Raw genomic sequence first — 27,848 nt, forward strand, 5'->3', positions numbered from 1 at the left:
TCAGCCAGAGGGGACCGTTTCCTTCTCACAGACCCACTGCAGGTACTGAGTACAGGTCTCTCCGCTCCATGAGTCCCGCTGGCCAGCGTGAAAGCTGTTAAAAGCTGCACACTCCTGAGTCTCTCTGGAGGGATAATATGACAATGTATATTTCCAGTACCTAGAATGAAAGCACATTCAAACTCCAGTGAGAAAGATATGAGTAATAACTGTCATGTAATTTCAAAGAGATGAAAATGTTCTAATCAGATGTTTTATCCTTTAACACCCACGTGGTTCCTGTATGTCTTCCATCAGTCCACGTCCATGAACCTCCAGATGATTTACTTAAACCAATCCAAAACTTCAAATGAGCTCCGAGTTGATTTAGAAACACCTTAGGGAGAGAAAAACGACTTTACCACTTCACATTAAACACACACACGTGAACAGTAAGTTACTGTAACGCACACAGAAGTTCACCATTTCCTTCCAGCTGGTAATGATCACCAGGTTTGCTCCTTGGTTTAAGCACTGCTGCAGCTGCAGCCAAACAGCTGCAGCCAAACTTCTTCCATCCATAAGGACAAACTCCTGAGGAAAACAGAGAATCATCACAGCATGTGAGGAAATAAGGACCTGGGGAACACCTAACTACGTGTCTCATAATTCCCATAATAAGAAAACCGTGTTTAAAGGGAGTGTTAATAATGTCGTCTTGTTTCTTTAGCGTTTACAGAACTGGATTAAAAATGCGTGTTTTATTTTTTTAACTTAAGTCCCACGAGTCTCACCTTTGACGGGTCCCTGGATATAAATTTAAAATGGTAAGCTGTTCAGTTTCATAATTGCTCTTAAAATGTGTTAATGTGTTGTCTGAATAGGGATGACCTCAGTGAGAACATTTTCACATGAGGTAACATAAATGTGGGCAATAAAAACTGATTTCATAACCAGCTGTCACTGAATGAATGCAGCTCATAGTGGGTGTTTCATCAGTGAAAACGTTGCATTTATTGTGGATCTGTTTGGCTGCCTGGTCCTTAAATTATTGGCTTTTTCTGGTTTATTTCAACTCTGTGAGTCTCAAAACAGTCTCAAAACTGGTCTGTTAAAAACATTTCAATTAACTATCTCAAAATAAAAAGAAATACAATTTTAGACAATCCTTCATTTGGTGAAGGTTTCTCATACTCATCATGTGCAGGATACTTTTGTCGTATTGGTGGCCTCCTAAAATAAAATACTGTGGGCAGACTGCAGGTTTCCAGGTTACTCAAACTGTAAGATCTTAACATGAAGTGTTTTCTGGTTTCTTTCACATTATCTGACATGAGGTCATCAGTGTGAGACGGGTCCTCACCGATGTTATTCACAGTTCTGCTCAGCTCCACGGCTGCCTCCTTTAAACTGGTTTGTAACTGCTCTCTCTCATCAGTCAGGTTCTGGTTTCTGGTCAGCAGCTGGTGTTTCTCAGCCGTGTGATTGGCCAGTTCTCTGGAAAGCTCACTGAAGACTGTGTCATCTGAGGAGCAGAAAACAGAGTGAATAACACATGCAGTGCTGGACTGGACTTTAATGTAATCTGTTCTTCCTCTTTCTGCTTCACTTTTTTCTCTCTGTAGATACTCACATTTCACAGCGACTGCAATGACTGCGGTCAGCAGCAGGAAGCACAGCAGCCCCAGACAGACTGATACCCCCTTCAGAGGTGACCGAGTTTCAGTTTCCTCTTCAGCCTCAGAGCGTGTTCCCACTGCTTTGGTTTCTGCAGGTGCACAGTTTAGAGGTTACAGAGCCTCGATGCTCAATGAATTTCTCTTTCCCAGGCTTAAGTGCTCATTAATTAATTCCTCATTAATTTAACCTAAAGCCATTCAGACTCAGTTTAATGTGCTGTACCCATCACTATGATGGAGATATTAAACTAAATTCAAACAACTACCTGCCGTGCATACACACTGATATTTTCTGTATTGTTACAGCGGTTCACTGAGAATTTTTGATTTTGGTTCTCATTTCTGTTCCTCCTGTCATACTGTGTACATTTGTTCTTTCCTCCATTACTTTGTGTTTTATTCCTGAGGTTGGTTTGATGTGTAGCTGTCAGCACTTTTATTTCCCTCCTGTGTTCCTTCCCTCACCTTTATTATTGTCTTTACTGGGTTCACCTGTGCCTTATTGTAGTTGGTTATTGGTTCTTAGATTTTCTCCCTCCTGTGGATTCCCAAACAGTGTCTCCCTTGTTCTCATCTCAGTTTGGGGTTTTTATGCATTGGCATAATTACCCTAATAAATGCAGTGTCATTATATTAATACATTAGTGGCTGCAAACACTGACAGATTACAGATATCTTGCAATGTCACTCCAACACGAGTCCTCTTCCTCTTCGTGTGTGTAGCTCACTTCCTGTTTTGGTCTAATTTTTCTTTTAGTTATATAATGTCTTAAGAACCGCAGATGTGTAAGCATATCAACGTATATCAGTTAAAATGATTCTGGATAAGGTTGAATTTAATATATTACTTCCTTAATTAAACACACAAACACACATTGAGGTCTTACAGTTGTTTCTGTTCTGTCCACTAAACCTGAGCTGCATTCAGTTCACTTCATCAAAGGCAGAAAAAATCCTTTTCACTGTGTTTGGTATGTTTGCTTCAAACTGACTTTAAATGAGTCCTTCTGTACTTGAATAGCTTAATAATTTTATCTTATTAAAAACTTAAATCAGCACTGTCAGCCGGAGGAATCGTTAAACTTCATCATCAGTCTCTACAGCAAACTATTCCTTCTTTTGTTTATTGTTGTAGATTTCTAATCCTTTCATATGTCATGCTGCACATACTATATGCACAATATTTTGAAGACCTACTGGTTTCCTCTGGTCCTTGGTGTTCAGTTTTTCCCCGAATCTCACGCAGCTCCTGCAGGTTGACATAAACGGATTCTTCTGACTCCATCAGAGCAGCTCCTCAGTCAGCCTGCTCACACAGACGTGTGGCCCAATCTGCCTGCCTGAATGTGCAACCGATCTGTCTCCTGAGGTCAGACGTGGGTATGGAAGTTATAAAGAGAATCACACGGAGGTTTCTGTTCCATATGATGTGGTCATTGTTAATATTTTTAAGGAAATAACCCAGAATTTAACATTTTTCCAATTATTCTATTTTTTTCCCCACTGATGTCAAAGAAATACAAATAATACACAAACATGAGCCTTTAGATTTCAAGCTGTCCTAAAAGCTCCCTGAAAAGCCTTCAGCTGATCCAAAATGCTGCAGCTAGAGTACTGACAGGGACTAGAAAGAGAGAGCAGATTTCTCCCATATTGGCTTCTCTTCATTGGCTCCCTGTTAAATCTAGAATAGAATTTAAAATCCTTCTCCTCACATACAATAATAATCAGGCCCCATCTTATCTCAAACACCTCATAGTACCGTATCACCCCAATACAGCACTTCGCTCTCAGACTGGTTAGCACTGCTGCCTCACGGCTAGAAGGTCTGGGTTCAAATCCACCTTGGCCCGGGCCTTTCTGTGTGGCGTTCTCAGCGTGGGTTTCTTCGGGTACTCCGGTTTCCTCCCACAGTCCAAAGACATGCAGTTACTGGGGTTAGGTTAATTGGTGACTCTAAATTGCCCATAGGTGTTTATGGTTGTCTGTCTCTCTGTGTTGGCCCTGTGAGTGGCTGACGACCTGTTCAGGGTGTACCCTGCCTCTCGCCCTGTGCCAGCTGGGATAGGCTCCAGCCCCCCCGTGACCCTGAACAGGATAAGAGGATGAACTGAATTTATACACAACAGCTTACAGGTGAATGTGTGCACCGCCTAAAGGTGTCATGTTTTAGTGTGGACCCAAAAGCACCAAATCACAGAAACAGTTGCCTAAAGGTGCTTTACATTGAAAAGTAAAGATACAATAATACAGAGAAAACCCAACAGTCAAAAACGACCCCCTATGAGCAGCACTTGGTGACAGTGGGAAAAAAATCTCCCTTTAAACCGGAAGAAACCTCCAGCAGAACCAGGATCAGGGAGGGGCAGTCATCTGCTGGAGATGCTTGACTGATTGTTTCGATGCTGTGTGGAGATTATGAAGCGCAGATATTTACACTGCTCTAAAGTGCGGTTCAAAACACCAACATCACTAACCATGGCTGATTGAGGTTTTTGTGTGTTTCACAAAAATTGTGCATCATATTTTGTTTTCTACAGGGTTTAAGGCACACACTCTGCACAATTTCAAGACTTTACAATTGAATCAGGGAATTCATTTTTTCTCAAAAATTCCAATTATGAAACCAGGAACTAAAAGTAAAGAACTGTGCATCATATTTTGGGACTAGTTATTAGTTAAAGTATGACTCTTACATCATGGCTCCAGTTTGAGCAGGACAATAAAAATCTTCTCTGGTACAAAAACGATTCGTGGAGTCGCTGCCTTTATGAATTCACTGATTCCCATACTGACACCTGTAGGAGCTGTAGGACGGCCTTAGAGAAGGATTTAAAGATCAAATAAGTGAACAAAGCAGATTTTATAACAACATCATTTTAATTATACAGTGAATCAAAATGGGAAATTGATGAATGACATCTAACAGCAACATACGCAACAGCAACTAATATACACACATTCACAGAGCATTTTATTAAAATCAGTTGTGCAGTCTGATGGAGGCTGGTCTGAGGCAAGCTCCCTGTTACGAAGCTTCACAAATGCAGTAATATTTTAGTCACGTTTTGTCCTCCTCGTGTACAGAATAGAGAGGAAGGAGTATTAGCTGTCGCTCCTAATAAAGTGTACAACATTTAATTCATGGAGTTCTATATAATACAAACTGTAAGATATTCAATAGCATCAATATTCCATCAGATATAAACAGCATTAAGCATTGATGCTGCAGCTTTGTCTAAAGAAAGGCACACGTGAACCTGATAAAGTCTCTAATGAATAATCAAACTTTTTAAATGCATTTAACAGCAATAAAGAAACACTGAAGGGGGCGCCTGGGTGGTGAAGCCGGCGACCACATACACATGCCGCGTCCCGGCCCGTCGCCGACCCACCCACGTGTCCTCCCCTGTATCCTTCCCTCATCTCCTCTCTCTCCACTGTCGATGAAAGCTGCTGTGGCCGAAAATGCAAAAAAAAAAAAAAGAACATTGAAGGCTGCTTATAACTTATCTATAAAGGGAAAGTTAAAAATTGATTTTAGCTGCAACTCATGAGCCCTTTATAAACTGTATTTATAAAATAACGGCCTTAAATGTGATTCTTAGGGGGAATAAGTGTAATTTGTAGTGAAATATTCTCACAGACTTTTATTAATAAAATAGCGCCCTCTTCTGTTCTGTCCTATAGAAGCAAACTTTCACCAGCATCAGCAAATCTTTACATTAATGTGCCTCATTGTTTAGATCAGGACCTCCAGTCTTTGGTGACCTCAGGTAGTATTTCACCTCTTTTCACTCTGCTTTTAATCATTAGTTATTAATCTCTGGCTCTCCTCCACAGTGTGTCAGTGTTTGTCCCTCTCAGCTCAAGGATTCGATTTAAAAACAAAATGTAAATTTAGGGCAGTCATCGAGCTGGGTAAATGATGACCACAAATGTGATCAAAAATGATCAATTTTATATAAAAATACACACGGTCTAAGAGCAAGAAAGAAACAAGGGGAGAAAAATAGGAGAAAAGATAAGAATAAGAGGAAGAGCACAAACAGAAAAACACAAAGATTCACCAACTGCTGCACCTGCAAAAATAAATATTAACATGTAAAAGTTATATTTATTGGTCCTTGGATTCAAATGGAGGCTCTGCTCTTTATTTACCTGTTGCCATGGTGAATCATGGTAACATGATGTCTTTCTTCGTCCACTCACTGAAAACTGAAAACTTTGAGTTTCCATTTCAGAATGAATAAACTCTGTTTAAACTGCAGTTTGCTGAAGCTGCTTCCTGAAACAGGAAGTGAGCGTACCTGCTCACAGAAACGTTTCACTGAAATATCAAAATTTAAATCAAGATTTCAAACATCACCCCTTCAGTCTTTACAGAGTCATCTGAATGATTTTATGTCTAAAAGGACTGTATATACTTCTTGATCCTGAGGTTTTAATTCAGTCTGTTAAAAAAATGACACAGAAATGCAGGAAAATCAAGGTTAGGATCTTTACACAATCATTAAAATTTAAATTAAAAAAATAAATTTTCCTCCAGTGTGGAAAATAGTAAACAGACAGCACACAGTCTGGAGTTCATTATTCCAAAAGTTCATCTCCAGCCATTTCAGATCCTCAGAAATGTGACATGTGATGCTGTGCGTGAGTTTTAGAAGACGTAATCCAGCATGATGTGTGTATGCCGGTGACTCGGAGTCCAGCGCCGGAACGTCGGAGTCCACCGTAGTCTCACCTGCACCATGTCTTCATTCATGTCTTGGTTCCACCAGCTCCTCAGAAACCACATCAGACATTTGGCTGCTAAGTAGAGCGCTCCAGCACCGAGAAGACACCTGAGGAGGCTGAAGCCATCGCCTCCATCCCACTTCTTTGGTTTCTCACTAAAAGCTGAAGACAGAAATTCACAAAAGAGTCAAACACCTATAAAATATCACTCTTACAGTCATGCTGCTATAGGCCTAGGCTGCCTATGATACACCGAGTGTTTCTTCTTATTCACCTCTTTTCACTCTGTATTTAATCATTAGTTATTATTAATCTCTGGCTCTCTTCCACAGTGTGTCTTTTGTCCTGTCCCTCTCCCTTCAGCCCCAACATGTCGCAGCAGATGACTGCCCCTCCCTGAGTCTGGTTCTGCTGGAGGTTTCTTCCTGCTAAAAGGGAGTTTTTCCTTCTCACTGTCACCAAATACTTGCTCATAGGGGGTCGTTTTGACTGTTGTTTTCTCTGTATTATTGTGGGGTCTTTAGCTACAATAAAAAGCACCTTGAGGTGACTGTTTGTTGTGATTTGTCACTATATAAATGAAATTGAACTGAAATTAAATTGAATTGCAAAATTCAGAGGTTTGATCAGAGAATCTGATACCAAAGTGAAACGATGCCTTCTGGTGGCTATTCCTGTCACCTGCCTGGGAAGCCAAAGTCTGAAAGGAGTTGATGGCAGAGCACCACCAGGCGTGCAGCCTGCCAGACCCTCCCACAAAGGACTCACAGAGCAGCAACTCTGCACTCTGAGCACAAATGGGGATAAGATGTCTGTTGATGTCTCAAAAACTGGACGACTCACCAAAACAGGCGATAACAGTGATTCACAATGTGTGTGCCGGGGGCCCCTGGTGGGCCACAAAGTTACTGCAGGGGGGGGTGCAGTAATAACAGAAATTCAGTTTGAAATTACTCACAATTATGCATTGTTACATATTTATATAAATGTATTTATGTCTATAAAAAGTGAATAAAAATGGTAATAGCAGGAGCTTAGTTTGTGATGTTACTCTGAATTTGCTGCTGTTGTATTGAAGTTTGTGTCTCAGTGGCGAATGGGTCACATATTGGCATTAGCACTCTACAAATGACTGGGTAGTATGATTGTAGCAATTTATAGTCAGCAGCCTGTGTTGTTTATTTTTATTTGATTCATGTGAAGATTTAAGACTTGGGGGGGGGCACTCTTGACTCTGGGAATGGGGTCGGCAACCCGCGGCTCATTCAGGCTTAATCTGCGGCTTTGTGCAGCTCGTGGAAGTAAATTATAAGTATCCAGTTGTAGTGCATTTTATTTTTCTCAGTTCGGTTTTTGTTGTAGTTTTAAATTGGAACATTATTGTGATCTTGAAATATTAAAATAAAATCATTTTATTTATCTATTTATTTTTGTTTCTCAATATATGCGTCACTCGCGGTAGCCGCCCGGCTTCTGCTAGTATTTGCGGCTCTCACTGCTCCATGGAAACTGGGTTCAAATGCCTCTTTCCGGATTACAGGTTGCCGACCCTTGGTCTAGAAGGACAGAAAGCACTGCAGGCCAGAGGGAAATTCATTTGATTTTAGGGTGAACTGTTCCTTTGGTTTGTGGCGCTAACAGCACTGATCAATAACCTTTAAAACAATCCATCACTGGGCTACCGTCCACAGCTTTTAAAGGGACCATCAGCAGAAGGTTGCTGCTGTTTGTTGTGGATTTTCTAAAAACAGGTCATGATGATCTTTAACTCTGAAGTGACTGGACGTCTTTTTTAGGTTCTTGAAGACGTTTATCTGAAAGATATCTGCACCTCTGGAAAAAGAAGTCCAGTTTTCTTTAACTCAAACACTTAACCTACAAGAAATTTGACATTTTCGTCCAAGAAACCCAAAATGAAAAACCAACAAATGAAACGCCGACTAAATAAAACCTCAAACTACGCAGGAAAATATACAAGGAAAAAATTAATTTTGGTGAACTGACCCAAAGAAGCCAGTCAGACATATTACAGATTTACATTAAAATATTTCATGAACTCAACCCTGACTGCATGTTTACCTTCATAAGGCTGCTCCCAGCTGGACTGCCAGTATCTGTAGTAGTCAGTAGTCAGTCTGCTCTGTGAGGTTACATCACTGTAGTACCCGTGCTGGTTGTAGCTGCAGGGATATGAGTAGACCTGCTGAGCTGCTGCCGTGGGTCTGCTGTAGTTCTGCACCGCATTGTACATTTGCTGAGCTGGAGGGTCTGAGTAGGGGATCTCTTCTATACCCTGGACCACGCTTACATAGTAGCCCATCTGGATGAGGAAGGTGGTGAGGTCCAGCTGCGGGTTCTGCAGAGCCTGGATCAGTTCAGAGCTGATTTCATAAGTCCTGTCGGACCTGAACCTCCCAAACATGGCAGCGTCGTGCTCGGTGACGTACACCGTCTCCACCACCCGGGTCTTCACCCGGTAACCGATGATGATGCGGTCAATATTGTAATTGGTGCCTTTGCTACCCGACCTATAATTTTCCCTCACATATGCCGGGAGGTTTGCAGAAGCAGGGTAAGTTTCTGTGTTCAGGTTGCCAACCTCGAAGTACGTAACCTGTAAAGAGAGTGAGTACGGAGGATGAAGGGTGACGAGTGTGCTCTCAACATTAAAGAATGAATTAAACTGACAGCTGTGTCACCATCAGATCTGCTGCTCGCTCACGACACCTGGCTTCAAAAAGTGACAGTGAAAACACGAGACTTCGTATATCAATCAAACCAGTGGGTGATGGCATAGTGGCTATGTCCATCTTTTATATACAGTCTATGGATGTAAGTGCCTGGTGCCACATTTGCAGTTCTTTCTTCAGTTCTTTTACTTTATTATAATCAGTGACTTTCATGTCTCTTATTCTATTGTGTCCTCCTCATGTTTGTCATAGTCTAGGAGCTGAGTCATAACATTGTGTTTGCATGTTACTGGATTCCTGGTTCCAGTTCTAATTCTAACATCAGAACTTGACGAGTTTCTGCCTCACTGGGAAATCTCAGCTGCAAACTCCACTTCCTGTTGGACTAACAGACACCAAGACATCTTCTTCTTTCAGCTGCTCCCTTTAGGGGGCGCTACAGCCAATCATCTTCCTCCATCTCATCCTATCCCAGCATCCTCCTCTATCACACCAACTCTCTGCATGCCCTCCTTCACTACATCCATGAACCTCCTCTGAGGTCTTCCTCCTGCCTGGCAGCTTCATCTCCACCCTCCCTCCTCTGCACATGTCCAAAGCATCTCAGCCTCTCTGACTCAGAGCTGTCCCTCTGATGGACTCATTTCTCATCCCGTCCAGATCTGAGCACCTTCAGCTCGGCCTCCTGTCTTTGTGTCAGAGCCACCGTCATCACAGCAGCTCTCACTACCATCCTGTAAACCTTCCCTTTCACTCTTGCTGCTCTCCTTCTGTCACAGATCACCACTGGCACTCGTCTCCACCCGCTCCACCCTGCCTGCGCTTTCTTCTTCACCTCCACTATTAACATGCTCTTCCTTCAGAATTACCCCACTTCATTTCCCTTCCTTTCTACACCATGGTAGAACAGCATGACTCCAGCTCTGATGCTCCTGGCTTTGCTTCCCTCCCACCTGGTCTCCTCCACACACAATATATCTACCTACCTTCTCTCCATCATCTCAGCCAGCTCTCCACTCTCACCTCCACACGCCTGCCTTTCCTTCTCTTCTCATTTCACTTCTCATCTCTACTTGTGAAATTCCCAAACGGCTCCTTCAATGAAAGCAGAGAAAATGAATCCAAACTTCACACCTTACTCCTGCCCTTCCTGGACCTGCTCAGAACAGGCAGAAGCTCCTCGATGTTTCCAAACAGGTGGAAGCCGCAGAAGCCGTTCTCCGGCTGACAGTCTGAGACCAGCTGTGGAAACACATCCGGTCACTTCATGTGTTAGTCTGAGTCACAAAGGTGTAACACTTACACACAACATTTAACTGGAAATATCAATACCACTGCAGTGAAACTGTCCACAGTTTGTGACCTCATTCGAGGCACAGCAGGTTTAGCAGCATCTAATAGGTCACTGATGACCCCCCTGAAAGCAAAAATCTGTACTGCCAAAATCAACGGGCACAACTTCATTTGAATGGTAACATGTTGTAATAGGTCTCTGCAAGTCAGAAATGATGCTGAATAACTATTATGGCCTCCAATAATTAAGGTAATTAATTAGAGTCCTGCTTTCCTTTTCACATCAGGACTCTCGTTTCGTCCTTTTAGTGCTGTTTTGTCTCATTATTATGACCCCTCCCCTTTCCAATATCATTCAGCCAGGACGTTTTTGTGGGTCGTCGAGAGAACGGGAGATTTTTGGCAGGAAGGTGAACCCAGTTCAGCTGCTGGGTAACACTGAAGAACAACAAAACACTTTAAACTGTTCAAAAGATTTATCATGTCAAATAATCACTGAGTATAAATGAAGTTTTGAAATCATAAAGAAGACCTACACTTTTAGTTTCAGAAAATTTGCTTATTTACTCCATAATTAAAACGAAACCCATCGTACTCCGAACCCTCAGGGAGCTGGAGACCTGCTGGTGGTAAAAAGTTCTGCCTACGTGTCTAAATTCTGTTGAAAGAAGCCGTATTTTCAGGTTCTTATAAAAACTTGAAATCAACTCATGAAGTCATGTTTATCCAGCAGGAGATTTTCAGAGCTCTGAATCACTGGAACTGAACTTGTTCCTGTTTAACTGTGTGCTGCATGCTCAGCTGATTTGTGTATGGATATTCACTGAGATGGCACGGTGGTACAGCGGTTAGCACAGCTGCCTCACAGTAAGAAGGTTCTGGGTCCAAGTGTGCTTTTCAGGGCCGTTGAAGTGGAAGAGCTGCACTTTGTTTTTTCAATCAAATTCTGACCTAAACACATTTTCACCTTTTACTTTTCAACCACATCTTAAACTTCTGTAAACATCTGACCATCATCTTTGCTGGGTGGGTTTACAATAACAGAATAAAAGGAAAAATCTCATTCTTTAATCTAATCTTACCTTCATCGTAACCACCAACTTGACCTCCCAGGTCACACACTGGTTGGAAAACCAAAAGAGCAGCTGGAGGCCGTGTCGTGGAAAAGGACGCCCGAACCCTGAATCCATCAGGTTCTCCAGAGTGCAGAGCTGCCAGTGAACCATGGTGGCGCTGAAGACACTGACACACACTGACACACACTCACAGCCTTATTCCACATGCAAAAAATACCCTCAGGACGCTTTGTTCTCACTGTAAGGAGGCACCGTGATGCTTTGGCCAAATTTTAAAAACTATAGCTTTACTGTAATAGATTACATGTGTGATACTATTGTAGATAATCAGTCCAGAGCAGTTATTATTTAGAGGCTCTCTCCACTGTTGGACACGCCCGCTCTGAGAGTAATTCATGCCAAAAAAAAGTTAAATAACACAAAGTTAAAGATGGAGCTGAATTTTTTTGTAGATCTTGCAAAAAAATATTATCATAAATGTGTTGTGACAGCTCTAATGTGTGATAATTACAATGAGAACCACAAATACAGGAAAATAAACACACACACGCACACACACAGAGAGAGAGAGAGAAAAGGAAGTGAAGTTCAGCATTTTACATTTGAACATGTTCACAGTTTTACATTTTTTTCTGTATGCAGAAATATCCAGATGTATGTAAAATTATACATATACAGCATTGTGCAAAGTTCTTGAGTCACCTGTAATTTCTTTATAGCTTGAAATTGAATATTTGTTGTTGAACATTTGGTGTGACCGCCTTTATTCTTCAGCAGTCTGAACTCTGTGAGGCAGCTTCCTGTCTTTTCTTTAAGCAGTCTTCAGGAACAGTTCTCCAGGCTTCTTGAAGGACATTCAGAGCTCTTCTCTGTTCTGTTCTCTGTCAGGATGATCACACACTGCTTCAGTAATGCTGAGATCTGGGCTCTGGGGAGGCCCATCCATGACTGATGGTGTTCCACTGTGTGTTTTTCTATCCAGGGATGCTTTTACTGCACTGACAGTGTGTTTGGGATGATTGTCATGCTAAAAAATGAAGCTGTTGCCAACCAGAAGCTTTCCAGATAGTGGATCAAAATCTGCCTTCATAGTTCCATCAATTTTGCCAAGATCTCCAACACCACTGCCTGAAATGCAGGCCAAACCATTACAGAGCCTCCACCATGTTTCACAGATGGCTGCAGACACTCACTGCCCTCCTCCGTACATACTGATTTGAACCAAAACTATCAAATGTGGATTCATCAGACCTGTTCCACTGATGTTCAGTGCAGTTCTTGTGTAACGTGGCAGACCTCAGCCTTTCCCCCGTTTCCCCTCCTTATGAATGGCTTCCTGACACCTTCCCTTCCACTGAGAGCATTTCTGATGAGGCTTGAGTGAACAGTAGATCAGCTGAAGGTCCACATCCATCTCTCAGGTCCTGTGTCCGTTCTTTGCTGGATTTGTTCCTGTTTCTTAAGGATGTGACTTATTTTTTTAGGTCTGCCACTTCTTCTTTTGTCCTCCACTTCTCCAGTTCCCTCAAAAATATTTAAGGCACACTGCACAGCATGCTGAGACATGCCAGGTTTTCAGCTAATAGCTCTTTGTTGGTGCAAAGGCACCATACTACTGCAGTACTACTGTAAAACTACAGAAATGAAAACAAATGAAGTGTTTTTGTGAGAGGCGGCTGGTAACAAAATGCCTAAAGATGGCATTTAAAATGTATTGTTTGTTAAGTTGTTATGACACAACACTGCTTCGTGCCTTGAGTTAAGTATCTTTTGAATGAGTCAGTGCTTGGTGGGTTAAAAATCCAAAAAAAAAAAAAAAACAATCCTATGAAAATGGCACTGGACTAAAAATGACTGAAAAAGCCGCCAATGTCCAAAGAGAAAAAACTACAGAAAAAACTGTAAGAAAGTCTGGCTCCTTGGAAACAAATATACAGAAGTAAGGGGTGGCTCAAGACTTTTGCACAGCGCTGTATAGTTGTAATACTATTTATTTATAACTTATTTACAATATTCGCTTATGGTGGTTTGTTTTCAGCCAGTGAGATCGATGAAATCATTAAAACATTTATTTTGACAACACTGTTCCTCATCTTTAAGCAAACTTTCCTATCACGGACCTACAGTCACGCTCTGGATAAATGCAGCTGTTAAATGATTATTTAACAGAAAATTAGCTGTAAAGCCTGCTGCGCAGTTTTCAGTTTTCATTTACCTTCGTGCTGGTTTCGCCGATTTCCTCTTTCCGCATCCGCGCTCCCGCCCCGCGAACGTCAAAATGCGTGCTCGTTCACGTCGTTCCGTAACGTGCGTCCAAGAGGACGTCTCCTGCTGGCGTCATTTGCGCGCCGCCCAGCTTCCCATGCACTTCTTGTCCTGTCCCGTACTGCAGATAGATGTTTCGATTCCAGGTGAGCATTTTTCTGTAACTCACTTAGGTGCGTTTGTCCTGGAGAGCAGCTCCGGTGCGCTCTGGGCTGCTTGCGGTGCCTCAGGCTGCGCGCTGCGGCTTGTTCTCTGTTGTTTATGGGTTGCTTTAGTGAGTGCGCCCCCGCGGCCTGTGAAGCAGCCCGCTCTCCTGCTGCCTAGCCGGGGACAGCGATCGCCGTCTGTCCCCGTGTAGATCCGCCTGATGTATAATAAACCAGTGTGTGCTGTTACCGTCCGGGGCGTCGTAGCTGTCCTGGCTGTGACGTTTTTGGCCTTTGAGGTCAGCAGTTTTTATCGACGCGTGTCTTACGCGATATAACGTCAGCGTTAGCATTGCGGCTAACAGGCGGGTTGCTAGCTGCGGGGTGCCTGAGGGCTGTGTGTAGAAATATATTATTCCCAGCAGGTAGTTTAGAAAGGAGAGGCTGCTGATGGCTGTTCCTTATCGGTCCCGTAGTGTTGATGTGTCGCGTTAATGTCCTCTGCGCTTCATGTATTCAAGTGAAAGGGTCATTGTCTTAGCCAGCTGCTGCTAGCATTTGGCCGGCGGTCGGTGCTGCCGCAGGATTTATTTACACTGCTGTGAATGCCAGCTGAACCTCAGGGGCTTCTTTGGCCCAGTTTAGCACATTTTGACCACTCCAAGACCCAGTGAGACTGTTTGGCACCTTTTTATGTATGAATTTAGGAAATGTAGTGTTCCTAAACAAAAGTATGGTTGTCACTGGTTCCTCTTGTCCATGTGGCCTTATTATCAGCCTGCTGAACAAACAGTTTATATAAGATAATAACTGTGCTGATGAGCTGTAAGCTGGCCAGCATTTTATCCACGCACAGATCCTCTACATAACTTTCACCTGTCGGCCAGAGTGCATTTGCTGCCGCATGGACAGTGTTTGGTTGGGAGGCATCGATCCAGCTCTGATCTGATACTGCAGCTTATGCCATTACTGAGTACCGATCTGATACCAGTGTTAAATAAAGAAGCTGTGAGGAAGAGACTGGGCATCAGCTTTTGTTTAAGACGACATCAGGTTTATCTTAAATGTTACAGTACTAAGTTCATCACCCATTGGTTTTGAATCCTCAATTTAAACATTTTGACCTTGTCAGTCACAAGTCCTTAGCCAGTGAGTGTGCCTTGCATAATTCTCCTGTCTGACATCTTAAATGATCAAACTTTGCAAAACTGACTTAAAAATTGAGAGACAAACCCACCCTCGGGGCATCACAAGCTAGTATACTCCTAGTGCTGGTCCTGAGCCTGGATAAATGGGAGGGTTGCAGCAGGAAGAACACAATTTAAACACAATGAAAGATAAAATTGCCATCAGATGATTTCATTTTAATTCAGATCAAGGAGTTCGAGGTTGCTGCACCCATATCATTTGGTGTTTTTGCAGATGAGCAGTTGTCAGTTTCTGTGGATCAGTTTTGGCACTTGTGGTCAGTCTTGGGTACATTTTCTATATTCAGAGATGACGGAGTCTCTGCAGAGAAGTTTCAGTTCACTGTTGTCTTCTTACAGTAAGAATTAAGGATGCACTTGGATTGATAAGATTTTTTCTTATTCCCTCATTTATTAGGTACTTTTGGATGTTCCCTTGTTTCCCAAAGAAGTAGCCAGAGAACAGGTTTTATTTGGCACAGATTTTATGCTTGACGTCCATCCTGACACAACCCTCCCGTTTGTCCAGGCATTAGGAGAACACTGACTGTTGACCTGGGAGAGGTTTTGTGTCCTCCCTTCTGGCGATCTTCAAGAAAGTTAGGCAGATGTGTTAACCACTACAACACAGAGCCACTGATTTGATCCCCCATTTGTGCCAGATTAATACATCTTCATTACATGTAAAAACTGAGATGATTTAAAGAACAGATAAATATCGGTTATTGACATCAGCGTTGGACTCTGCCAGGACTGCCCTTTGTCAGTGACACTCTCAGAACGCTTCATGGACAGAATTTCAGTTGGGTTCTGTTGGGTTTTTGTGGATGTTGTGGTTCCTTTGGGTTCATCGAGTAGACTGCAGCTGAGGTGAGGGTTAAGTCTAAGGTCATGGTTTTCAGCAGGGACATGGTGGCGCGGGTACTTGTGTTGGGAAGGAGTTGCTGCCCCAGTTGGAGTTCAGGTGTCTCATTACAGATGAGTGGAGCGAAGGTTGAGCTGACAGACTGGCGCAGTGTCTGCAGTTTGTGGTGAACACAGAGCTGAGTGTGAAGGCAAATCTGTCAATTTACTGGTTAATGTAACCCCTGACCTGCAGCTATAGCCACAAGCTGTGACCATAAGTGATTAAAGATTGCTTTCTAGATTTGTGGACAGACGTGATTAGATGTCTTTTGGCTGCCTTCAATCAGCAAACAAGATGACGTCTAACAGTGTCAGCCGGTGTTTTTGTCACATCAATTTTATACCGGCTAGATCAGAGTCCCCCCCACCCCATTTTTACAGCAGCAACAGTATTTATGCGTCACTAGTAAAAACAGCATCACACGGCAGCTTTTATGAGTATATTGTTAACTAATCACTGACTAGACTCACTCAACTGGTTGTGTGCGTGATTTTAACACACCCAGACGATGTTTTTTATTGCAGAGCTCTGCGAGTGAATGAGATCATGGATCTGATTTATTATAAACCTCTGATGGTGAAGTGTATCGAGCAGGATCAACTGCATGATTTGTAAGCTGAGAGGACCTTTCACACTGCAGACATTTAAATGTGTATTGAGCAAAAAGCTGGACAAATGTAATTATAATATCCATCCATCCTCTTCCGGGCTGGAGCCTATCCCAGCTGACATAGGGCGAGAGGAAGGGTACACCCCGTACAGATCACCAGCCTGTTGCAGGGCCAACACAGAGAGACAGGCAACCATTCACATTCACACCTTAGAATCACCAGTTAACCTAACAAATATCTAATGTTTTTGTAGGAGCTATGATTGAAAAATAGTTTATATGACTTTATTTGATAAGATTACTGACGTTTATGAGGTCACTGAGTCCCAGCAGTTCACTGCTGCGGGGAATTTAAACTTTCGCCTTCGTCTTTAGCTCCTGTCGCTTTTTTCATCCCTCTTTGTGCCACCTTTTTTTCCACCATCCTCACTCTGCTCTGTCCTTTCAGTCCCTGGATGAAGACTGTATGCTGGAGGAGGAAGATGAGGGATTGGTAGACGAGGAAGATGAAATTGATCAGTTCAACGATGACACCTTTGGAGCAGGGGCCATCGGTAGGTCTCATGTGGAACATCTTTATTTTTTCTGTCTGTTGTCTGTAATATAGTTCCAATAGTGGATGTTCATGTCAAACACGCCCAGACTTGATGAAGTCGTTTACTCTGTGAGGCTGGAGCTCAGGCTGCGGTCTGCTCCTAACGCTGTTTCACAGGCTTTATTTTCCTGCTCTGAGCTGTGAGGCAGAGGATGAATCGGGGGCTGCACCAAAACTTCTCACTTCACATAAACTCACTTTCTGTATCACAACGCTTCCTCGCGTTCAGACCCCCTGATATACTGGAATTTCTCTTATTTTTCTCCACATATTTTAATTAGTCAAGTTTCTGAGAGGTCACTTACATGAATGAGAGGATTGTATCACATCTAACACCAACTCTCAGCTTCTCTCGCCTGTGTCCATTTTATTTATTTATTTGAAGCCCTTTGACCTTTCACATGTGGTTTTGATGCTCCTCTTTTGTTCCAGATGACGACTGGCAGGAGGAGCACAAGCGCCTCGCCGAGCTCGATGAGCGGGATGGGTTAGGAGCGGGGCTGGGGTTTGGAGGAGGGGGGATGGGAGGAGAGTCAGATTTAAGTGGAAGTGACCACTCGTCCTCCACCCGACGCCCCTCTTCTGCAGTCCATCGCCCTCCCCCATCGTCCCTCGCTTCGCTCAGCTTCTCCACCTCATCCTCTGAACCACCACCATCAGGTAGGTGATTTCATTAGATGAGACTTGGGTCAGTCTTCTGGTCCTTTGCAGCTTTTAGGATAGTTTATATTGCTTTATAATTCCCTATTACATTACATGGAGGCTGGCATGTTTTAAAGTCTAAACCTGTCACCTCAGATGTGGAGGATCGAGTGGGCGAAGGGGAATTGGCTCAGTCTCTGGCCAGACTCATCCTGGACGCCGACCCGGCCATCGCTGGGGTCGGAGCGGCAGAGAGACCCGGTCCATCGCCCGGGGCTTCAGGGACCAGCCTGTCTGCCCTGCGTGGGCTGGACCAGTCCAGAGTCCTCCCGCAGCCCTCCTCCATCCCGCACCCCACTCAACCGCACCAGCACCCCCATCACCCCCAGCACCAGCTGCCCCCTGGACTCCCTGCTTCAGGTGAGAATAAACGGATCGTTCACTTTGCATCATTAGAAGGTTTTGAATTGACAGTTTCTCTGAAGTGTGCTCTGTGCCGCCTGAGTGTGGAAAGACTCTGAATTGTCACTTTTTAAAGATTCAGGGATCATCGAAAAGTCGAAAATCTGATGTTTATTCCTGTTTTAACAGCTTCGGGCTAGAAAGAGTCTTTGAACTATTTTTATGTTTTTTTGAAGCAAACATGACTTTTCAACCCACGGGCACATTCAGAGAGTTGATTATGATTTTGTGTCAGTGATGCTCAGAGCAGATGTGACACTTCCCACACTAGGATTCCACTGATGATGATGATCCCACATTCCTGGTGTCTGTTCAGTCTGTAGCTTTCAGTCACATTGTATCTTACATGCATGTGAAAGTAAAACACGGCAGACTGTGTGTTTCACTCTGCTTGTGGTTCGGTGTGTTTGCCCCCTCTAACTGAAAGCTGCTGTTCTGCTGCAGGCCTTCCTCCCTCGTCCATGCTCAGCTACCAGCAGCAGCAGCAGCACTTGCTGCGGAGAAGCGCCGCTCCGATGGGCCAGGTCAGCGTTTTTAACTCTCTCTGTGTATCGTATGTCAGATTTGCAGCGTGATGAGACAGACAAAATGCTTTCCTGTTGTTTCAACAGAAAATTTGTATTTTCATGCATTATATTGAGTTACACTCGTAAAATTTAGTTCAAGGAAAAATGACCAGGTGGATTTAAGATTTCCTGGATGTGATGTCATGCCATCCTGTCTATATTTAACCGGATCACTGCAGCAGAACCTTTTAATTGTGTGTGAAGTCTTCATGCTTCCTTAAATTTAATGTCTCTCTCTCATAGATGAACTCTCACAGTATTTGGGAGAACAGCATGGGTTTTGGCCCTGTAAGCGTCGCCCCAGGATTGGTCACACACATGGAGGTGAGGGACACTTTCTTCCGTTTGATCAGGCCTGAGAAGCTCATCATCAGAAATACTTAAAGCTGTCACGGCTCTGTAAATTCAGCTTTAACACAGTCATCGCCTAATTGCAAGGAAATGTTTTTTATATAATTCTGCTGCTTCTCTTGTATATCTGAAGTGTACTCTCCTGAAGAATAGATGTATCTACGTTTTCTGCAGTGGTTTTATTCTGGAAAGGGTTAAATCTGTGGAGGAATAATCATAAATATATAAATGGTTAAATACATTTACATGCCAATAAATGCACCAAAAATAAAAAAAAATTATTCGACACTCTGTTGGTAATATATATTTTTTTCCTCCCGTCTCTCTTCTCTTCAGGATAGTCCCCTCATGTCCATAATCAAAGAGGTGGGCCATCCTAAACGGCCTCCTCAGGGCAGGAATGATGACGGACAGGATCTGTCAGAGAGAGTTCCTCCTCCACGCTCTTCTTCCCCCGTGATTGGCTCCCCTCCAGTCAGGGCGGTGCCAATTGGGACTCCACCCAAACAGCCAATGAGCCACGCCCTGAATCACCAGGTGAGTAACAGGAAGTCTTCTTTCAAAGGTTCAGTGTTTGCTTGCTGAAGGTTTTTAGGTCTTCTGTTTTCAGTGACTCGGTGAACATAAAGATCTCTCCCTGTTATCTGTGTCCATGTGTTTCTTTTGGTGCCATAACAGGACTTAAAATGTATCAAATTTCCCATAATGTGCTTTTAAAGTTATGGAGTAGTACTGCAGTAGGTACCCTGCTGTATGTAGTAGGGTTTGTTAACCCTGTCCTCTGTATGTGTGTGTTTGTGTAGATCCACCATCCCACAGCAGTTCATGTGAGAGCTCCGGTCCAGCACAGATACCCCGCTCCTTTCCCCGAGCGTCTGTCACCCAACACCCTCCTCAACATAGCTGTGAGTTTTTCCTCTCCGCCTGGCTCTCAGCTTCGCGTGCACGTCTGAATTAGTCAGCAGACGGGGTCTGCACACTGATTTTCTTGTGTTGTGCGTGTTGCCTGCCTGGCTGCCTATTGTGTAGGTGTCCCCGTAACAGATTTAACCTTTAGAGTTGTGGACCTTACAAGACCCCTGAAGGTTTTCTGGCTGGCTGCAGTGTCCTCCAAACATAGACCATACTCATGTTTGACAGCTCCTTTCTCTCCTTTCCTGTGAGGTAATAAGTTAGCCCTGATCCTTCCTGTTTATGTTTCCCACCAGCTGATCGGCCGGTGACTCACTGGAAGGTCACCTCAACCAGAGCCTGTATCAGGTGCTTCATGTTGTTGTTGCACCGAGCTGACGGAGGCTGCAGAGTAGGGCGGGGTGATTAACTGGGTTTTAATTGCAGTTGTGATTTTGGCTTCCAATGATGATGAAAATGAAATTATCACAATAAAATTATTAGCTAACAAACTTGCTGTTTGTTCAGGTAGAGACAGGATGGCTGACAGAGCCTTTGGTCGATCAGAAACTTTAACGTTGTGACCTCGGATGTTCAAATTCACACCACAGACTCTTCAAGATATACCCATCAAACTTCACACACTTTTTCACTGTACTATAACAGCACTTTGGCCCCCGCCCCTCCCTGTTGCCCCAGATATGAATCCAAAACAGCCGAGCGTTGGCAGGTGCTCAGCGGTGCTCTTATTTCTGCATATGAAATATCTTGTTTTGGTTCCCACCAATGAGGTTTTGGCTTTGCACTGGAACAACATCTCCAGGACTGTGATAAAAATACTTTCAACACTAATTTTAAGTGGTTTCATTTACTCACCCTCACATACATTTTTGTCTAAAATAAGAGTAAAAGGCAGAGACTGCTGTGTGGCTCAGGCGTGCTTGTGTGCGCAGTATAAGTCGTAGAATGAGTCGGATTCAGAGGTTCAGAGTCAGAGCAGCCGTTACCTCCAGTTTAATATTTTCCTCAGAAACATGAGTCATGTTGACCTCATCATTTGACCTTGTTTCACTTTCATTGGTGGCTTGGAGCTGACCTCACCTTGTTTGTGTTGTCAGAACTCTCCTCTGTGTCGCGGCCCGTTCCCTCCCAGAGTCGGTCCTGTTCTGTCTCAGATTCAACGGGCCCAGCTGCTCAACTCTCAGGTTGGTAAAACACACACACACACACACACACACACACACACACAGTCTGTTCAGGGTAGTCAGGTGTTGTTTCTCAGGACGGCTTCAGGAAGAGATGTGAAAGATCCCGGTGGTGGTTAGATGTTTTAATTCAGTTGGTCAGTGTGTGTTGTTGTGTGTGTTGTAGGGAGTTTTTCCCAATAACTTTGTGCTTATAAATACATGTCATTATTCTGTTGTGTAGGTTAACCTTCTAAGCATGATTGATGACATACCTGCTACCTCTCCGTTTCACTGGTCTGATTCTCTGGTTTGTCTCCGTCTCTGCAGGTGGCCGGGTTTCCCCGCGGCGGTCCAGCTCCTCCTTTGCTGCCCGGCGGTGGAGGTTTCAGACCATTCTTCGGGGGCCCTCCTCCTCCACACGGTCACCGAATGGGCCCGCTGCCTCCCCACGGGCCTCCTAACCACGCACCACCCATCCGGCACAACACAACTCACCTCCACCCACAGCACCGCCGCATGCTCACCCAGCGCATGCAGAGCCGAGGAGGGTAAGGACGCACGCATAAACGCAGCTGTTTCATTGGCTGAGCAGACACGTCATCGTCTCGTTATGCCTCTGCAGGGACCGCGGCAGGACTGGAATGGACCGACGCAGCAGAGACCCCTACAGCAACCTGATGACTCAAAAAGAGAAGGAATGGGTGACAAAGATCCAGATGATGCAGCTGCAGAGCACTGACCCTTATCTGGATGACTACTACTATCAGGTTGAGTTTTAACAAAGTTCCCTTATAGCTTCCTTCATGTCTGCTCCAGATATCTGTCCTTTTTTATTTTATTTCATTGGTTCCCCCAACAACCCCCCCATCAGTGTCATGATTGTTGAAATGAGCGCGTGTTATAGTCAGGCCTGATTGGAGTGGGTGTGAGAAAAGGAGAGCTGTGGGAAATATCCCGACTGGATTCTTTCAAGATTGTCTGAAGTTTGTGGTTGTGGTATCATGTAGAGTTAAATCTGAACTCGATAAACACATTTTAGAGTTTTGCACTTGTGTAGTTTCAGCATTTGTTGAAAGTCAGCGACTGTGTGTGTTTGTAGAACTACTATGAAAAAATGGAGAAGCGCCAGGAGAGAGAACGAGACAGCAGCAAGAAGGAGCACACCACCAAGCTCATCACTCCACAGGTGGCCAAGGTCGAACACACCTACAGGCCAGGTAAATGACGCTGACAGTATGTCGTCGCGCGTGGCGCTGCTCGAGCAGCTGCTCGACACTGACGCGTGTTTGTCTGCAGTTCAGTTCGCAGGCTCTCTGGGTAAACTGACGGTCTCCAGCGTCAACAACCCCCGCAAGATGATTGATGCCGTGGTGACGACTCGCTCAGATGACGAGGTTTTTGTTGCTTCTTTGTGTTTTTATGAAAATGTTGCTTCAGCTGCTCTTTCTTCTGACAGTTGTTTCCTTTGAACACAAAGATGGAGGCTTTAATGACAGAGGTTTGTTGTAACGGTGCCGTGATTTGGATCATGCTTGGTTTTTTTTTCTTTAGCTGCTGGATCATACAAGAAAAACTTAACTCCATTCTTATTTCCATGCCTGCATTTGTTACCTGAACCTGAGATTATTATTATTAGCCAGGCATTAACAAATCCACACGGGTTTTATTGTACAATAGCGTGGAGGCACCTCAGGTTCAGTCTCTTTACAGCCCAAGTCTGCAGCAGAAGCTCTGCAGCTGCTCACTGTCAGACCATCACCATGAAGCTCCTGCAGGATCTCTCTGATGTGGTCTTTGGTCACATGATCAAAAAAGCTCATTAGCTTCCTCATGATAGATCAGCTCACAAACACACAATGCTGTTTTGGCAACAGTAGGCTCAGTTATAGCTGTAAATGAATGAGGTTATGTTAGGTTCGGACCACCGTTAAATAAAGAAAGACATAGAAACCCGTAGTTGATCTTTTTACCTGCAGGGAGAGTCTCAGTCAGCCAACACGCGTGTGTGTGTGTCTGAGGGAGAGTCTGAACCTTCTTCCTGCTTGGCTCTTTTATTTTAGCATCACGTGAGTTTACACAAAGCTCAGGTAACAACATCACTCACTTCACATGATGAAATCACATATGTTTACACAAAGCTCAGGTAACAACATCACTCATGTCACATGATGTAATCATGTATGTGTGTATCCTCAGGAAACAGGTGTTACCTGCTTTCCATGTGCATGCTTATGATAAACACATTGTGATACATAGAAAAACAGTTAAACGTTTATCTATTCTAACAGGTTACATATTATTATTATTATTATTATTATTATTATTATAAACACCAGTGTTTCCCACACACAGACGATGCCCCACCCAGGTCTGTTTTCCTATTTTTTTCATCATCTGAGAGATCAAATGAAGCTAAGGGGTAAATGAAGCATTTCCTCCTTAGCAGAAGCTGCTAACCAGCTAGCTCCAGTCCTTCCCTGCAGGCGGAGTAGTCAGGCTGCTGCTGCGGCGCTCCTTGATGTGAATCGCCCGCCTCGAGCCTCTCAGCTTGTGGGCGGCCCGGCTCCACCTCCACAGTCTTAGACTGCAGCTGGTGACTATAGTCCTGGGTCCCTCCAACCAGAACCTGCAGCAGGTGGAGATCTGGTGCTGCTATGGTGGCGTTGAAGTCCGTCCATCAGATGAGGAATTTAGTGAAGTGGCAACTGATTATATTTATAAATGATAAATATTGTCACAAAGAATCAACAGTATTATCAATTTTTTTAAAAGTCTGGGAAGCTCTGATTGTACACACACTCGTTTCTCTCCGTGCTGGTTTGCCTCTCTTCCCTCCCTCCTTCCTCATGAGCTGCTCAGATCAGTGTGACTGAATCGAGTGCAGCTTCAGATTGTTCTGAATCCACTCCAACACGCCGCCCTGACAGCAGCCTCCAGGTCTAACGAAGCCTGACAGTCTGATCTCAGTAATAATACAACAAAAGTGCTGTTCTACACGCAACAAAAATATAATTGCATAAATCCTATTTCATCTCATAACTGATCAACTTTGTATAAGCACAACAGTTTGTGTACACACTCAGTATCATTTCAGGCTTCAATAGCAACCAGTGTTTGAGATCTTTATGCAACAGTCCATGTTATCACAAAGCAAACACAGTGTGGTCAGCGATCAGAGTTCACAGCACTCGCACATCTGCAGCACAGAGACATCACAGATTGTCAGTAGTGGAATCTTGTCCCATTCCTCCTGGAGTGCATGGGCATGTTAAGGGAGAGGTCATTTTAACTTGACCTTTGGCGTTTGTGCGTTTTTATATTTTGTGTCTTGCTCCTATTTCTGCTAAACCTGAAGTCTTGTTTTCTAAGACTTCTTTTCTCTTGTCTTGTAGGAGAAACGAGAGAAGCAGGTTTGGAATAAGAGGCGACAGATCCTCTACACTGTGGAGAAGGTAGGACAGGCGGCGCCGTGCACGTCATGTTGTTCACACAGACTGCAGGAAACACTCCTCGGATGTGTAAATGCGGCTCTTTGCTCTTCCTTCCCGTCCTGCAGATGTACAGTTTGCTGTTGGAGGTTCAGGACTTTGAGAAGCGTTTCGTCCAGGCGCCGGAGGAGGACCGGGAGACTCTGCTGGAGCAGCACAAAAGCAACACGGAGCAGCTGTGCAACTCTCTGCGGGAGAAAGAGTGGGACGACAGGTGAGAGGGGCGGTCCTTATTCCCGTCCAGTCAGTGCCGCCGCAGGTGGGTCAGCAGTGTAACGTGTTCTCTTCTTCTTCTCTTCCTCTCTGTGAAGAGTGAGCGATGAGCAGTGTGTGATGATCATGTCGGTGAGGAAGGGCAAGCGGCTCATCTCCCGGCTCCTCCCCTTCCTGCCCTCGATGCAGGCTGCTGCTGTTGTCATGGCAATTGCCCGCAACCTTCCTGCTTTAGCCAAGAAGGACAAACAGGACCAGGTAACCACTGCAGGATGTGACATCACTTTTGCACAAAGGGCCAGAATAACAGAGATGGTGGATTAACAGCGAGCGTCCAGCACGCTGTCTGCTGGGGGAATAGGCGGCGCTGTCAGTGCAGCATCAATGTTTCTGCTGGCGGGGCCGCCTTCCTTTTAGTTGAGCTAGAGTAGAACGTGGTGCACAGACGTGTCAGTGTTCTCTGTTCTCCCGCTCAGGTGCTCTGCTGGTTAGTGGAGCCGGTTTCTGCGGTGATCCAGTCATTATCGAGCTCCTCCCTCACAGATCTGCTCCAGGAGCTTCAAGGCAGCGAGGGCCAGCTGTCCGTCATACTGCACAACAAGGTACGCGCCACACAGCCAAATCAGGACCGACCAGAGCACACCCACGCCACTCTAAGGTCAACTTATGGCACAGAGTACAGCAGGGGTCCTCAGATTAACCAGGGCTGCTTGTTTCAACATAACATAAATGAAATTCCAGAGAAATAAAAACTGCTGATTTAAACTGTTGGCACAGACAGCTGTGGACAGCTGTGTTGTTGTTCCTATTAGTTTGCACTTGGCACGCCCCCAAAGTACATGTGCAGCTGGTCGATGCTGATGTCCGCCCGAAGCTTCCCGTCCATCAGTTGATGAAAAAGTTCACGTCAGGCAGACCTGCAGACGCTCACATAGGCACAGTTATTCCGTCTATTAAAGGCTCCTTCCTGTTTCTGTTGGATTTTATGCATTTTTATCCAGAGAGAAAAAAACTTCAAGTTTTACAAACAAAGATCTGTGTCAGAGCAGGTCCCATCTCTTCAAGCCCTCCCCTGCTTCTCCTTCAGTATCTTCTTCTGTCTCTGAAACTTTGGCTTCATCTGTCTGCAGTGTGCAGACAGTGTGCAGCATGTGGTCTGTGAGGTTTTTGGCATTTTAAAATAAACTCCATGTTTGTTCACACACGCATACGTCTGCTTCTGCCCAGTTTGGTGTGACGCTGCTCTACGTGATCCTGAGTGAAGGAGAGAGGATGCAGAGCTCCGACGGAAACTGCCAGCTCATGGATGACAATCGATGGTGAGCCGTGTGTGTGTGTGTGTGTGTGTGTGTTTTCTGAAGGCCTCTGTTTTTCTTTGGCCATTGGCTGCTTTTTCACTCTTTCCAGTCCAGTGCTTTTACCCGACTGGTAAAGTGGTTTTGTTACGTTGTGTAACACGGACTCATGAATCAGAGTTGTGTTGAGACGTAACAGAAAACTGAGCAAAGACCTGATTTTAAACTGTCTTCAGCCACTTTGTTATTGGCAGCTCGTCACAAAAACACATCATTTGTTCCCATTTCTTTAGCTGAATCTATGAAAAAAAGTACAGGACAAGTGTGTCAACTCCTAAAAAAAAAAAAAAAAAAACACTATCAGCAACAATATCTGCTGTCCTGAAGAAACAGGAAGCCATTGTTAAGGGAAACAGGGTGGAAAGGTGAGGTCTGCCAGAGTGCACAAGAACTGGACTGAAACTCAGCGGCAGCGTGTCTGATGGAGGGATTTATGTTCAGATTGTATACATAATTGTACATGTACAGAATTATGTTTTTTCTAAAGTTCGCTGCATCTATTTCCAATTTTCCCACCTAAAAATATAGAAATGGGGATGGCTCAAGACTTTTGCACAGTACTGTACATAAGTTAATATAAGTTAACCCTTGCTGTTATGAAGCAGATTAAATACTCTGATAATTGAGGTTATTTAATACAGAAACTGAAACAGCTGATAAATATCATTTCACTTCCTGTGAAATAAATGGGACTGTTTCTGGCATCAGGCTGATCATTCATGACCGGAGAGCCTTAGCAGCAACTCGGTGTGATAGATGAAATTTAATGTACTTTGATGTAATACCGGTCAGTGTAACCTTTATTTAACCAGACGAGTCATTACAAGCAGAAAAGTTGAGATGAAGTCCTCTCGGCACACCCACTGTGGGGAAAGTTTTTTTTTTTTCTTCTTCTTCTTTCAAACGTTGTTCTCCCTGCTGACCCACGGCGTCCACGCTCTCTCTCTCCTCTCAGGACTGAGCTGGTGTTTTCGGTCACGAGGGAGCTGCTCAGCATCCCCCCCTCGTCCCTGTCTCCTCCCCTCTTCACCCCTCCCAACCTGCTCTCCCTCTTCTCGCGCTACGTGGACCGGCAGAGGCTCGAGCTGTTACAGGACAAGCTACAGTAAGTGGGCGAGCAGCAGCACGAGCACGCCTGAGCAAAAAACCAAAAACTAACGTCTTATTCTTCTGTTTCAGGATCTCTGCTTTGTCCAGGTAGAAGTTACTACACACATCAACACCACCCGCTCCACACCTGATGCAGACCTTTCTTTTTGTGTGTGTGTGTGTGTGCGCGTGCATGTGTGTGTGTGTGCGTGCGTGCGCTCTCTTGAGGGGTGAATCCATGGTGGATCATTTTAATCCAGCAGAATCTCTAGTCACTTTTGTTTTTCTTTGTGTTTAGAGTGTGTGTGTGTGTGTGTGTGTGTGTGTGTGTGTGTGTGTGTGTGTGTGTGTATGACAGTGACAAACAATGTCTGAATGGGAAAAAAAATTAATGAAATCTGCATTTTTAAATATCTTGTTTACGAAAATGTCTGTGATGA

At 44.2% G+C, this 27,848-nt stretch overlaps 3 protein-coding genes across 6 annotated transcripts; 1 reads left to right on the top strand and 2 right to left on the bottom strand.

Annotated features, from left to right (window-relative positions):
• On the bottom strand, positions 1-2,979 carry LOC115789118 (C-type lectin domain family 10 member A-like). Its single transcript, XM_030742342.1, has 7 exons — positions 2,856-2,979; positions 1,613-1,747; positions 1,312-1,504; positions 774-786; positions 463-573; positions 273-376; positions 1-160 (listed from the first exon to the last, which is right to left on the bottom strand). Exons 1-7 carry the CDS (start codon positions 2,941-2,943, stop codon positions 1-3), a joined length of 804 nt encoding a protein of 267 aa, XP_030598202.1. The 5' UTR covers positions 2,944-2,979.
• Positions 2,980-4,533: 1,554 nt separating this feature from the next.
• On the bottom strand, positions 4,534-13,777 carry LOC115783239 (uncharacterized). Of its 4 annotated transcripts, none has more exons than XR_004020199.1 (6): positions 13,670-13,777; positions 11,461-11,947; positions 10,220-10,327; positions 8,475-9,009; positions 5,820-6,557; positions 4,534-5,114 (listed from the first exon to the last, which is right to left on the bottom strand). XR_004020199.1 is itself a non-coding variant. In XM_030733976.1 (5 exons), the coding sequence occupies exons 2-5, from the start codon at positions 11,602-11,604 to the stop codon at positions 6,319-6,321; spliced, it is 1,026 nt and encodes a 341-aa protein (XP_030589836.1). In that variant the 5' UTR covers positions 11,605-11,947; positions 13,670-13,777; the 3' UTR covers positions 4,534-6,318. The 4 variants fall into 4 exon arrangements, 2 of the variants coding, with proteins under 2 accessions (XP_030589836.1, XP_030589850.1); XR_004020197.1 differs by having other exon boundaries at positions 4,534-5,740; XM_030733976.1 differs by having other exon boundaries at positions 4,534-6,557.
• On the top strand, positions 13,743-27,848 carry patl1 (PAT1 homolog 1, processing body mRNA decay factor). Its single transcript, XM_030733964.1, has 20 exons — positions 13,743-13,865; positions 17,018-17,123; positions 17,597-17,824; positions 17,963-18,226; positions 18,713-18,792; positions 19,078-19,158; positions 19,522-19,722; positions 19,989-20,090; positions 21,195-21,281; positions 21,591-21,811; positions 21,886-22,030; positions 22,363-22,480; positions 22,560-22,657; positions 24,656-24,715; positions 24,820-24,965; positions 25,063-25,222; positions 25,441-25,566; positions 26,192-26,283; positions 27,275-27,424; positions 27,499-27,848. The coding sequence occupies exons 1-20, from the start codon at positions 13,851-13,853 to the stop codon at positions 27,518-27,520; spliced, it is 2,502 nt and encodes an 833-aa protein (XP_030589824.1). The 5' UTR covers positions 13,743-13,850; the 3' UTR covers positions 27,521-27,848.

The sequence above is a fragment of the Archocentrus centrarchus genome, chromosome 1, assembly GCF_007364275.1.
Source record: "Archocentrus centrarchus isolate MPI-CPG fArcCen1 chromosome 1, fArcCen1, whole genome shotgun sequence".
In the NCBI taxonomy this organism is placed as follows: domain Eukaryota; kingdom Metazoa; phylum Chordata; class Actinopteri; order Cichliformes; family Cichlidae; genus Archocentrus; species Archocentrus centrarchus.